This window comes from Chenopodium album, chromosome 17, assembly GCF_948465745.1.
Source record: "Chenopodium album chromosome 17, dcCheAlbu1.1, whole genome shotgun sequence".
NCBI classification, from domain to species: Eukaryota; Viridiplantae; Streptophyta; class Magnoliopsida; order Caryophyllales; family Amaranthaceae; genus Chenopodium; species Chenopodium album.
The window spans coordinates 51,210,330-51,224,767 of NC_137850.1; the positions used below are offsets into that span (position 1 = coordinate 51,210,330).

Here is a 14,438-nt window from a genome sequence, read left to right on the forward strand (position 1 = left end):
ATAATTGTTGTTGTTGTTGTTGTATGGCAAAAGAAAGAAAGAAAGTGAAGAAGTGCAGAGACGTAGAGTTGGGTCCGCAGAAAGTAAAGGGCATGCGCTTGGAAGGTCCAACCAAAATGGTCAAGAAGAAACGGGTACAAAAACAGGGATTCCACTAAAATTTGTCCATAAACTTAAAAACTGGACAAACCAACGTAACTGATTTGTTAGTTCGCATATATGTAAACGAATTGAACGCCGCTAGATATTAGATAATAATACTACCACACTTTGTGTGTTATTATAGTTTTATTTAAGCAAGGACTAATTCTTATTTACAAGTCCTTGCTTTAATTTGGTCTTAGTCTTGAGAAATAATACTTGTGTAGTTGTGTATAAATATCAGATTTAATTGATTTGATGAAGCCAGTAATATAAATAGCAAAGAACACGTGTTTATTACTTAGTCTTCTTTGAATGACTCATTATCCTGTATGACTTATATGAGTTGTGATTCCACTTTTTTTTTTCCATCTTATTATTTACTACTTCCGTTTCAAGTTAGTTGCAACTTTGAGCTTGACACGGATTCTAAGACAAAAAATCATAATGGTTGATTAATGAATTAAAGTATAGTAAATTAAGGGTAGGAGAGAGAAAGTGGAGGTAATTAAATAAATGACCACCAACAACAACAGCAGCCATACCACAACCAACGTTCAACAACAGCCACCTTTAGACCACCTATTTCACAGCCTGAAACCACCTGCTCTCATGCCGAACCACCCAGAAACCACCCACACGCATCCCGAACAACGCTAAGCCCACCACCTATTACCCCGAGCAACCCCAAAATCATCACCTCTCAGCCCGAAACCACCCATTTCAGGCCGACCACCCATCTCACAACCTTAAAACCATTCCCGCAGCGCGAACAACCCCAAAATTACCCCCTTTGAACTCTAACCACACCGACACCAACTCCTCACAGCCAAACCTCCCTAAAGCCACCAACACTCACCATAAATCACCCCAAAACCACCACCCTCAATCAGCCCCAAGATCACCCACACTCACCCTAAACCAACCCAAAACTACCCTTCCTCACCTTGAATCACACTAAACCATCCATAAACAACCCCAAACTAGCCTAATTACTCCTCAAACCATCAGATCTACACTATTTAAAAAAAAAAAAAGAGAGAGAGAAGGAGTGAGAAAGGAACACTGGAGTAGGCGGCGACTTTGAAAATGGTGACGAGCAGTGACGGCGTTGACGGTAGTGGTGGATGCAGCGGCGACGGTGACAATGGTGGTTAGATGCGGCAGCGACGAGGTTGAGAAGGTCGTGTTCAGGGAGTTGATTGAGTGGAATGATTTTTGGAATCGAATTGTTTTGTTAATTTATGTGTTAGATGAGTTAAATTAGGTGAAAATATTATGTTAATAAGTTAGATTAGGAATTTAATGAAATCTGATTTAGATAGTTAATTGTGTTTATAAGTTCTTTAGTAAGGGTATTTTTGTATTTTCATTTAAAAAAACTTACTAAAATAGGAAAAAAATGGAAAGTTGCAACTAATGTGTAGCACCCTTTTTGACAAAAGTTGCAACTAATATGTAACGGAGGTACTAGAATAACTTGTTATATTATGTATGTTTTTTTTTTTTTTTTTTTTTTTAATAAATGTTGTTAATCTATTATATTGTAGCAAGTCAAACTATTGACCGAGCGTGTCTTGCTCATAAGTTGGACGAGAAAGTCTCTTTGCTCTCCCATGCATGTAAATGAATTGAATTAAACTGATGACAAAATAAAACAGAGCATTGTGATGAACTTTCTATAAATCATTACCTGTTCTTTGCATAAGTTTTCCTCCAACTGAATCCTTGGAGTTCAGGATCATAAAACAAAACGGAATTGAAACCGAGAACATGGACAAGGAACCACAACAACAATCAATACTGGAAATAACGAGATATTTTAAGTATCTAGTTTGATGTGTACAAAATTGAGCCTTTGGGCTGATAAATTAATTACAGTTGCCCTTTTGCAAGAAGATGCCCCATCAAAACCTGAACATACTCAGGTAAATCCATCTAATCCTAACTAAACCCCTGGAACATTCTCTAGCGTACAAAATCATTACACCATATATATATTACATCAGCAATCTGGTACAAAATTGTTGTCTTATGAATCTACCTTAAATTCCTCCACTAATTCACAGCAGGAAGAAGATTTGAACAACAATAATATAGTCATGACTTCTGTCCATCCGGTAATCTTGGTCTTTTCATCTCACTCAAACCCTCCGGCGTCTTCACTTTCTCCACAACCTCGGCAACTTGATGGCTTCCATCATCAGCTTCAGCCTCACAGTCAGGCGTTATCTCCCTCTTCCTAGTGTTGGTCTGAGAGGTTTCCTTCTCACACACTGTTGACCCTTCTCGTTTTGGCCTGATTGCATCATATACAGGCGAATAATATATACTAAACAGAAGAATAATTCTCTAGGTTAATAGATTGAAATTATAAACATAATTCTCATTAAGTCTAACATGCAGCAAATTACATGACATAACCCCGAACAACTATGATTCAATAGCTTCGTGTTTTACTAAGCTCATAAGACACTTATGAGTGAAACTATGCAGTCAATCTATGCTACAAGATAAGCATCATGTATGCTTAATTACAGTGCCCCAAAGTGATACAGAATAGTCGGAATGGAAAGCTTTTAACTACTCAGCAGTCAGAAGTAATGCTTACGTATTTGAGCGTGGTTGAGGAGATTTCTTGTCAACAAATATATCCTGGGTAATAAATTAATTATTGTCAGGACTTTAGAACAATGATTTGTAATGATATAGAGAGATGTCAAAGCGAAGGGGGGAGAACACCTACGATAGCAGTTGGAATTTCATCGCCTAAGAATTCCCATTGTTCAGTTCTCAGATTTAAAACCTCCTCATCTCCATCATCATACTCAACCTGTATACAAGTCAAATAAGACTACATCATTAGTTGAAGAGAACAATAGCCAAAGTATCATGATGCTCATGGTAAAAAAAGATGTTTAAAAGCAATCTGCAAAATGTAAAATGATGACCATGATTAAAAATAGCAGTGAGCTAGACGATGCTGTAGCATAAGAGAAAAAAAAAATAGCAGCCAAACTGACATGCAAGTACTCTAGGAAACACCTCACCTTGTGCTTTTTTGTAAAAGCGTCAAATGATGAGATAGTGCCTTCATAATAACTGCAAAATAGAACTCTATGGTTAGAGCAACTGGAATATTTATGAACAAAGGGATTCCTCATCAGATGAATGCGCCAACAAAATATAGTAATTAACCGAATTGGACAGTGAATGGGTAGCAGATGGCTACAGCTAAGATGGTTGAAATTCAACTTTATCAAATTGGACAAGTCCTGTTAGATCTTTGGCTAAGCTTCAACCACTTGAACAAAAATATCTGGTTTGTTTTTCTTGTCTTTCAAATAGTCTAATGCAGGAAGCCAGGAAAAGCATCTACTTGTCATAAGGCACACCGCTAGGCATCAATGAGCTCAGAAGCCTCAAGCTTGCATAACCAAGGCAGCAATTTTTTAATCTTCATCATCAAGTACTACCATGACAGTGGATAGAAGCAAATCTTATCACTGACCACCTTTGGATACTAAAACTACTCAGAGAGAGAGAAAGGGAGCAAGAGCATGCTCCAAATTCAGAATAGAAAAGAAAAGTGAGGACAGGTTATTCTATGCTACTATTATTATTCATCATCATCCTCCAAACTCTAGCCTTGCAGCAATTCAATAATAGCCAGTGACATAACCAACAGAGAAAAAAAGGTTGGTAATCCAAAGCATTCCAATTTCTAATGAGAATCTGGTGATGGAAATAAAACAATATACTACCTCCGGTTCGCATTACTCGCAACAAAGAGTAGTGTTGCGGACTCCTAGGCAAAAAATCTTAAGCATAGTTAGTGAAAAATAAGGGCATATACTTAAGTATTAATCCAACCCAAAAAAAAAATAGAAAAAACAAATTCAACCAAAATTAAACTAAATAACCCACCACCACTAGCACCACCCAGCAGCACTGAAACCACCCACCACAACCACCCAGCAGCACCGAAACCACCCAACACCACCACCCAACAGCATCGAAACAACCCAGCACCACCACCCAACATCACAAAACACCGAACCCACCACCACCCAGCCGCAGCACCGAACCGAACCGAACCCTGTTGACCCACCGCACCCACGAACCCACAAGCTGCAGTAACCCACCGAACCCACAAGCCGCAGCAACCCACGAACCCACGAGCCGCAGCCTCACCAAACCCACCGACCCCAGTAACCCACACATCTGGAATAAACCACCCACAAGTAGGGGTGTTAAAAAAAAAAAAAAAAACCGACCCAATTGACCCGACCCGACTACCCGATGACCCGCAAATTTTCTGATTTTTTTGGGCAACATAGCCATTTTATGGGCCGCAATTTTGTTCTTTAATAATGACAGAATAAATAAATCCTCACTCCCTCAAGCTAAACCAGCCCAATAGCCCACCTAGGGTTTTAATTTTTCTCACTCCCTCAAATATATGTAGGCAATGCAGCCACCGCCCACTGCCTTCTTCTCTCCCTCTTCTTCACTCAGTTCATCAATTCCTTACTCAGTTTATCCTCACGCCTCAAGCATCAGTTCCATTCGGTTCTTCCTACTTTCTATTCCTTAAACTCTCAAAGCCTCTTCTCCACCGCATTTCTCATTCCCTCACTCTCGATCTGCAATCGCCAACTCCTCTGTCGTTACCGCTGCTTTGCCCACCTTCGTGTCTGAGTCGCTGCTGCTTCGCCTAACTCCGTCGCCGGTGGTCGCTGCTACTTCGCCTAACTCCGTCGCCTGTGTTGCTACTCCACCTCTAAGTCTTGCTACTCCACTTCTAAGGCTCTAATCAACCGAACCTATGTTGCAAGACTTGCAACAGTTTCAAATAGGCAACTACCAACGCTCTTTTTTTTTCGTTTATAGATTTATATATTTATTCGTATGTATACGTTCCAGTTCCTTGATGCCAATTCAATTTCTAATTATATTTTAATTTTTTCTAATTCTGTGTATATTACAATTTTTTTTATTATTTTTGAAACAAAACTTTGTGTGATTGGTTAGTTTTTATCTTGGTTGTACTGTAATTATTCTAATTGTGTGAAGTTTAGGCAGTAGATCTAGATTGTTTATCACTTTTCACCTTTTGGGGAGCAGATAAATTATAGTCATTAAAAATTCCGATACCCTGTGACCCGACCCTAGAAATTCGGGTACCCGAAACCCGGGAACCCGATTTTCTCGGGTTGGGGCATGGGCCGAGTTTCTAATTACCCGAATATCCGGGTACTCGCTTTTTCAGGTACCCGAAAACCCGAGTACCCGGATCTGAAAACCCCTACCCACAAGCCACCAACCACAACCCACCGATCTGAACCTACCACCCACGGACCCACCGCTCTGAACCCACCAATGTGAACCCATCAACCTACCACCGACGAACCCCACGATGTGATCCTACCACCCACGATCTGAAACCACCGATGTAATCCCTCGTATTTTTAAATATTTTATAAATGAAATTTTATTTTATTTATTTATTTGTATTTTTCCGTAATTTAATTTTAAAAGTTTCAAATTATTAATTTGGGTCAAAAAAAATTATTTTAGCACAAATTATTTTATAAACCTATATCCTACAATCCATGATCATAAAAACAAAGCCTAACCCATTTGTTTATTTAATTGGCCCATTATTTTCATGAGACCTAATTCTACCCTACAATTCTCTCCTATAAAAATCCCATGAATCCTCAAAAATTTCCCACACAAAAAGGTTAGTCTTATTTTCTTTCTCCTTTATTTTATTAATTTGTGTAATTATAATTATTGATTTATGGGTTTTGATTTTATTGTTTGAAATTAATTTAATTAGTATCAAATTGTATTTTGATGATTAAACTTTATAATTTCAGATTTTATAAATGTCATAATTTTCAAATTTTGTAAATTTTATAACCTAGGGTTTTTAATTACTGAAAATCATGATTTTAGGGTTTTTATGAACAATTGATTTAGGGATTTTATAGTAATGATGTTTTGAAATGTTGGTGATTATAACTAATGATTAGTTTAACTTAATTCCAGATTATTTTGAACACGTAAATTCGTGTTTTAATTTTTAGATTTCCGTTCGTTCTGAACTCATCCGATTTTGATGAAAAAGTAGTATTTTCCATGTGGAAACAATGTTTTAAGAAAGACTCACTACCTATGGTAGTGAGCACCACCCTCTCGTGGCCAAATTCAGCCTTTAAATATGATTTTCGGGCAGTTTTGATTTTTAACGAAGTTTTTTATACTTAAAATTTTATCCTTGAGTTTGATTAATAAAATTAATTATGTTTAAAGTTAATTAAGCATAAATATATGTTTTTATTGAAGTTTTTAAGAGGTTTTTCATCATATTATATTGTTAGAAATTACTTGGGTTAGTAATATTAATTGTTGGTTGTTTTCTAGGAAGTGATTATTTCCTAGGAGACTTTTAATTGAGTATAAAAGTGATGTGTTGATAAAGTTTTGAAGGGTTTTTAATTAATCTAAAGTGCTGAAAATAGTTTCTAAGTACTACTTTTGATGTTTTATAAAGAGGGTTTAATCACCCATTAAAAAGAGAGATTATTAGGGGTTTTTAAATAATTTTCAGATTTTTATTAAACTTTAAACTTGCTGCAATTTCATGTATAAGAGTGTATTTTAAGGTTTTTATGAAGAAAATTTAAAGAACTATATATAAGCCTTTAATTTTAACTAAAGGGAAGATTTTAAAGTGGTGTTTAATTGGATTTTGAAGGTTTTTAAGTAAGTTAGTATTGCTATAAATTTGATTACTTGAGTATTGATTGAGATCTTATTGTTTGGTTTAGGAGAGGATTTTATAGAAGGTGATTTCTAGCTAGTAAAGTGGTATACCAATTCGGTTACTCAAGGTACGTACGAGTTACGAAACCTTGCCTTTAGAAGCATGTATAGGAATGAAATGAGAACTTAGTATCATGTATAGAAAAGACTGGGCATAATTGTTTGGTTATACATTGTGATTTCCGTATGTTGTGCACTAGTTTGTCTTGTAAATATTATTTATGCATTTATTTTTGCAAGATGCGCTTAGAGGCAAAGGTACATTTATTACTCGTTCATGATTATTGAAATAGAATGAGTAAAGGAAGAATTTAAGTCTTATAACACGAGATTAAGGTGTTTACACACCAAGGTAGTTAAAGGAATCAATAATAAACATTGTTTGTCACTAATAAATTAAGAATTGAATTGGAAATTTGGTATGCTTGATTGAATTGATATTGGATTGGTTGTGTTGTTATGTATAAGAGTCATCACCAGGTCTAAACTTGTAAATCACGTAAAGTGCAACATGGATGAGCAATAAAACTCTGGATTGGTGCACATCTAGAGTAATGACAATCAGGGGTTTTGGAGTACACGGGGTATTAGCCGTGCACTTTTCTAGAGGCCGTCTGATCTATGAGTCTCTTGTTTCAAATACTTTTCAAAATTTATGAGTTAGATGAGATCTCGTACTAGCTACGGTCACGGAGTCGCGTCCGATGTCGTTGGATGTTTATTGATGTTTCCGAAAAGAGACATGGGGTTTTCTTATATTGATGTTCCACATGGAGCATGGGGGGACAATCTTGTCTATTGCTTAATCCGACGAATAAAATGAAACGATTTATCTATTATTAATTAGTGAAGTCTTAGTAATGTAAAAGTTGAGTCATGTGTTTGAGTCTATAATTAAATTGTATTTGATGATTGATTAGTAGCAGCATGCTAGAAAATTCTTATTATATTTCGTAGCCTGTATGTACTCAGCGTTGCTGATTGCGTGCTTTTGTGTGTTTTTCTTTGGTCATGGCCTTCGCCTTTCAATGACTCTGTGATGATCCAATTTTACACTTGTAATATTGGGGAGCAGATTGATCACAGGTATTGCATAGTGGGACTTGCATCAAATAAAAGGGTTTTGAGTGGAGTGTTGGTTATCGTTCACATTTTATTTCATTTCTCAAGTTTGGATTTATTTAAACTCTGGTTTGATTATTTACTATTTTTATCGGGTTTTGAATAAGGGCCGTAATGGTTCCAACTTGTAAGATTTAAATTTGGTTTATTTGGTGGTTTGAATTTATTTTGAACAGATTTAGTTTTCCGTTGCAAAATTCTGAAATAGGCTTAACGTTTGAACACATGACGGTAACACGTCAGTAATTCTCTTGGATTTTGTTAGAGAATTATTGGGGTGTTACAACCGACAAACCCACGATCTGAAAACTACCACCGACGACCTCACAAGTCTGAACCCACGAACCCACCATGAGAATGGGGTTGGAGGAGGAGAGAAAAATAATGGGGATGAGGGTGAAATTAATTAACCTTGGGGTTTAATCTAATGAAATCAGATTTGTAGTTTAATAAGGTTGTTTTTTAAAAAAAAAAAAAAAAGTAAGGGTAATTTCGTCATTTCGCAACAAAAAAACTTGCTAAAAAAGGAAAGAAAACAATTTGTTGCGAGTAATGTGAACCATTTGTTTTTAGTAAATGTTGCGAGTAATGCGAACCGGAGGTAGTATTTTGCTATATTTCTCCTAATTCTTATACAGTTCAACTCCAAGTCTATTTTGGAAGGCCAAAGTTCTCATTTTCTATTCTTCATTTGCATGTCAAACAATCCAAATGACGATGAAGGAAAGGATGAGCCTGGAGTAAAACTTAAAAAAAAAAAAAAAAAAAAATCAATTACGGAATCAAACATATGAAGCATTAAAGTGATTACCTGCGGTCGAGAGGCCACCACACCTTGATTCTACAGCCAACCAAATCCTCTTTATAATTTTTTCTTCCATGCGGAGTCTCAATAACCTTAAATTTGAGCGAGCGAAATATAAGAAGCTATATGACATCAGCATTCAAAATCTTGATTGGGTTACTTGTTAGCAAACAAACCCATCAAATGGTGTAAGCAATAATTAATACACCAAAGATTCAGGCTCTAAACCAGAAAAACTAAACAAAACATATCATTATGCTTCAAATCAATCAATCAATCAATCAATCAATCAAAGCCTTAATCCCAAAAGTGGGGTCGGCTAACATGAACCAAGTTTGATTAAAGTGTATGGAAAATATCTGTTTGGCTAACATGCTTCAAAGATTAGAAGCAAGGATAATGTATCAACCGACCGAGAGATGAAAAGTTACAATGAGGTGATTAATAATTTAATTGGAACTTTGAATATCAGAAACAACGCCAGAGAAAAATATTATTAAGTCATTATCTGAGATATTAATAAACTTCTGTGGTGGTAATTTAATATATAATCATTTAAAAGCAAGAACTGTGACAAGATTAACCCTTCAGGCCTTAACTATTGAAGACATGCTTCCACGGATGCCAAATTGTACAGCTTCACACATTGATCTTATATCATACAGTCAACAAAATTAAATCAGTTTGACAGTTCTAGAGCAGTAAGAGACTAAAGCAATAACAACTATCAACTATATGAAAATTGGAATAACCAAAAAGTTCCAAATGAGATTTTCTTATTATAAATCATATTGGAATATGTATTGAAAACTGCTTCAATTAACACTTAAACAGTTAAATCACATTTGAAAGCAACAAAATTGTCAAGCACTGTGCTACACTGCTGTATGTGCATCTAGCAAGCCAGTAGATTGAATGCCTTATGCCTCTACTACAAGGAGATGGATTTACTCTACCACTGTCCTTCAAACTTTGATAAAGCAGAAGGCAATAATAGATGGACTGTACATTTCACCTTATAAACTAGTCCTCTGATACTCTATGCTACAAAGTGTAATTATTGTGTATGGAATATGGACACTTCAACTTAAGCTTAAAGTACCATGAATTATTTTCAGAAAAGAAGATGAGTTGGACGGCTGGATATGCACCTATCAAGATGCTCATAACTAAGACATTATAACATGATAAAGACGGCAAGAACAGCGGAGAGGCAGGAGTCTGGAAAGAACAGCGGAGAGGCAAAAGGGTACGAAACTCTCAATTACAGTCTATTCTATGCCTTAGAAAGGTAGAGGAATCAACTTAGAGGTTCTCATTTTACAAAGCTCAGTCTATATGGTTTATTCAGATTCATAGATAAGTTTGGACATCTCAGTGCAACACAAACTACATCACAGAAATACTTCCAACATCTACCTCGCAGAAATACCTCCTACAGTATATGCAGACAAAATTACAAGTCAATGATGCAATGCAACCTTGCACAAACTAGGATTCACATTCACAAGGACTTTTTATCACAAACAGTATTCTGTTAAATAAACAGGACTAACTTCTAATTGAACGAGTACATACATCGTCATCTGAGGAGGCCCTCTTCCTCTGAGATCTAAAGGCATCATTTGTCTGGATCTTATCCTTTCTTGATAAGCCTGTTGTGCTCTATAGAGATAAATTCAATCGTCAACTTCAAATTTGAAGAGTTTAATGCAAGATGAATAGAACTTAGTTACTGTAATAGTTAGTACCTTCTTCCTAGATCCCCCAGAAACATCCTTCTTTGATGGCTTCCCCTTCTTATCACTGCTACCACCAAGAGTAGTTGCCTGAAGAACCTTCTTATTGTCAAGATCAGCAGCTTGTTTTATCTCCCTTTCGGAAGGTTCGTCCTCCACGGCGGGAACTGCTTTGTTACTTCTTGGTGCTCCTGAACTTCGTTTCACGTGACCCTGAGACGTTTTTCCTCTGCCAGTCAAACTCTCATACCCTTCATCGAGACTATGGGAACTGAGCTTTCCTCCCCTTTCGGATGCAGTTTCTGAATCTGTTCCTGGATTCTGACTGCAACGTTCTATTGCCTTCAGAGGTTGGGCATATTCCGCAGAATGAAGCTCATCAATAGTGAGCTCACTTTTTACCTGCTCAATAAAATGTAATGTTCCATATTAGGCTCTTAAATCCCGAGTTAAAGATATGACCTGTATAGAGTGACAACAGAAGGCCCACACAGAAAATCTGCTAAACACCAAATGAGTGGGTTTGCTTTTTAGACCAGTCAACCTCAACTGTAAAGAAATGGTCAGATCCACTAATTCTACCTCAATCTACTAGTTATTCACCGTAAAACAACAAAATCCTTAAATAAACCTGCTGTAACTCATAATACAATGTCTACAGAGTAAACAGCATACCGAATGCTTTGCAGAATTACGAACAAGATCCTCAATTGGCTCAGTCTCACAAATTGAAGAAAGAATGGGAGCATAATCCTGAAGGCAGTAGCCCAATAATGTTACTGCTTCCCGGATATATGGTTTGAGCTTCTCTGAATATTCTTCAATAACTTTAGCTCCCATTTTAAAGGATTCAGGTAAAGCATTCTGAGACAAAGGAATAATCATGAGAATTACATGGAAGCACAGCAATCGAGAAAAAGATGAGACTTGGGGGGGGGGGGGGGGGGGGAGACAAGTGAAACCTACTTGGTTTTCCAATCTGATGCTCTCCAGCAACACCTTGACAAGCTCCACTGAAAGAGAATCACTTTCTTTTATCATGACATTCATGATTTTCTCCATAGCCAGGAACACGGAATGAGGATGATTGGAGCTAGAATTTCATCAAATCAAAACAGTTTAGGGCAGTGATTGAGCTAAAAGTTAGCTTAAAGACTCGTTTCTCTAATTAAATTGGATATTAACAACAAAGATATATCCAATATTTGCAAAGACGGTGAGGAAGTCCATAAGGATGAGGAGGTTTATTTCTCAAAAATAGACACATTATAACACTACATTTTTACTTCAAATCTTGTAATCACAAATTAGATTGGATTCTTTTTTTCCTTTTCTCATAAAAAATGTCAAGAACGGGACTTTATATCACAAGGTTTGTGTTTCAAAAAAACAATACTTGTGAAAAAGGTATTCCTCATATGGTAATGATGAAGCAAAGATAATGCAAAATGAAGTTATAAACAGATATATATACTACGCAATCTGATTCCAATTTAATTTGATAACCTCTAACTCTTTCCTCGGCTAATCTCCAAAAGTGTAGCACATAGGCTTCGAGCTAAGGCATGTGTTGGGAGGTCTGATGCATAAGTGTTATCATGAGGCTGTTTCTGAAAACTATCGTTCAACAATTCTCATAACCTAACAATAAAGAATCCTATTCAAATATGAAGTTACCAAGAACCATAACTGATTAATTTTTTTCACAGGGTTTAGGAGTTACCAATCAGAAAGTAGATAAAATTCAGGGTTGATTAGATTCCTTATATAGTGGGAAAGCAATCAAATAAAAAGCCACAAATTGATGTAGTTCACCAAAGCTCTAAGACTTGCATTATGGTACATGGTTGAGATCAAGTAAGAATCAAATTGACTTGTAAGCTGCTTTCCTACAATTAATAAAATTGCTGAAGTACACCAGAACTTATTTGACCTACAATCATGATTATATGATAATCCAGTCTCGGGAGACACAAATAACATATGATAGAGCCTTGTACAAGATTCAAAAGAATATCATAAATAGATTGGTTTCAATGTGACAGCAACATAAGGAGGGGAAAATAGGGGTAAGAGTTTCACCTGCTGTGTTTCTGGAACAGTTGAAACATCTTAGTGATTAGTGAATCACAATCAAGGTCCAGCATCATTACACATGATCGGAGCCTGGCTACACTTTCAAGAATCAGAATGGCCTTAGAATAACAGCGGCCTGGTGGACAGGCTAGCTTGTCAAATGATAGGACAATGAGCTCAAAAATTTCCTGAAGGAAGAGAAGTGCAGCACATAAGCGAAAAACACACATAGGATCCAAAATAGCAGAAGTGAAATAAGAATGGGGTTCCCTACTTTCATTTTGTCGTCATCATATGGAGCAACAGGAGCTGATATCCGCAGGATTTCATTGAGACAAGCAGCAACTGTAATGACGACATCAGCATCAGAATTCCTGATGAGGTGGTCCGAAATTAAAGCCTTCATTGTTGGCAATAGAGCATCCTGTACAGGCTGGGATGGGGCTTGGCCAACCTTAGACAAGAGTAGCACCACTTCCTATGGGATTGAATAAGCCAATATCAGTTTGTTTACTAAACTCGATACAAGACTTGGAGATATAGAGCAAGCAAACCCTGAAAGTAGCTATCCATTAAAAAATGATACCGCGAATGGCGATGTTACTAGTGCGAATTGTGGGGAATTCAGTAATCAGTAATATAAAGTGAATATGATCTCTAATAACAAAGCAATGGGGAATTCAGTAACATAAAGTGAATAAGTGAACCCAATTAAGAGAGAAACACAAAGCAACAACGATTATGATTCAGAAAACTAAAAGTAGCAGTAGTATAAAATTAAAGGAAACCAACAAAAAAAAGGAGGAAAGTGGGAGTAGTCTTACATCGAGTAAGGATAAGAGTTCGGGGGAGGAAGAAGGGGCCAACAAAAGCCTATTCCCAACATCCTTGAGTTGTTCAAGGAATTGTTGATTCACACTAGTATTAGTATTACTACTAGTTTTGGTGGTTGCCATCTCTGCAAATAAATAAACCCCAGAAAATTTGAAGGAAGGATGAAGAATGAATGAATGTATGGGTAATAATATCAATGGGTGTTCATATAACCAGAAAACCTGGAAATTTACAATTGGGATTTTGCTCGAAAGATACTCTACAATCAAAATTGGTTTGATTTCTTTCCAAATCCGAGCAGATAATCTCGACAATCTACAATCAATCAACTTGATTTGGCTACAACAGCTCAACAGATATACTCAAGGGTTTAAGAGGAACAGCGAAGAACAATGAATTGGGGTTTTACCACGTTCAAGTGTTCAACCCTTCACCTTGTGGAGTTGTGGGACTCTGGGAATTGTGGGTTTTAGCCAAAATAATTACTAGGTACGGAGTACAAAAAATCACTTATTAAGGGTCTGTTCTGATTGACTAAAATCAACTGAACTGAACTGAACTTATTAATTAGTGATTTTTAACTACGGATTAGTGGTCTTTGATTATATATTACTATACCTATGTGTATATACAAATGTACTATTTCATATGACATAATTATAAAATTTATAATATAATTATAAATTTATGGAAAATATATTAAAAACTTGAAACCTCTAAATATTTTAAACACATATACTATTTAATTTTAAAATAAAATAGTATTATGACAAAAGAACACAAAACACTTACATGTAGCAGAAAAGCAGCTGTGGATATTGTCCGACAAGAAATAACTGATCAGATATGGGAGTCAGTTCAGAGGAATGCCGAGGTAATGGAGGAGC

At 36.3% G+C, this 14,438-nt stretch overlaps 1 protein-coding gene across 1 annotated transcript; it reads right to left on the minus strand.

The window, feature by feature from the left end:
• Positions 1 to 1,923: 1,923 nt before the first annotated feature.
• Positions 1,924 to 13,993, minus strand: LOC145588506 (sister chromatid cohesion protein PDS5 homolog D-like). The gene is made up of 12 exons (XM_081645152.1): positions 13,542 to 13,993; positions 12,992 to 13,195; positions 12,724 to 12,905; positions 11,608 to 11,734; positions 11,317 to 11,505; positions 10,654 to 11,043; positions 10,481 to 10,567; positions 8,909 to 8,994; positions 3,192 to 3,243; positions 2,888 to 2,974; positions 2,753 to 2,796; positions 1,924 to 2,440 (listed from the first exon to the last, which is right to left on the minus strand). The coding sequence occupies exons 1-12, from the start codon at positions 13,671 to 13,673 to the stop codon at positions 2,242 to 2,244; spliced, it is 1,779 nt and encodes a 592-aa protein (XP_081501278.1). The 5' UTR covers positions 13,674 to 13,993; the 3' UTR covers positions 1,924 to 2,241.
• Positions 13,994 to 14,438: the final 445 nt, after the last annotated feature.

Bases quoted from the DNA above. Each gene is read 5' to 3' on its own strand.
- LOC145588506 (XM_081645152.1), bottom strand. From the start codon at position 13,673: ATGGCAACCACCAAAACTAGTAGTAATACTAATACTAGTGTGAATCAA. The intron at 13,196-13,541 runs GTAAGACTACTC...TCAATCCCATAG, and splicing joins AACTCTTATCCTTACTCGAT to GAAGTGGTGCTACTCTTGTC. The intron at 2,441-2,752 runs GTAAGCATTACT...TGATGCAATCAG, and splicing joins CCTCAACCACGCTCAAATAC to GCCAAAACGAGAAGGGTCAA.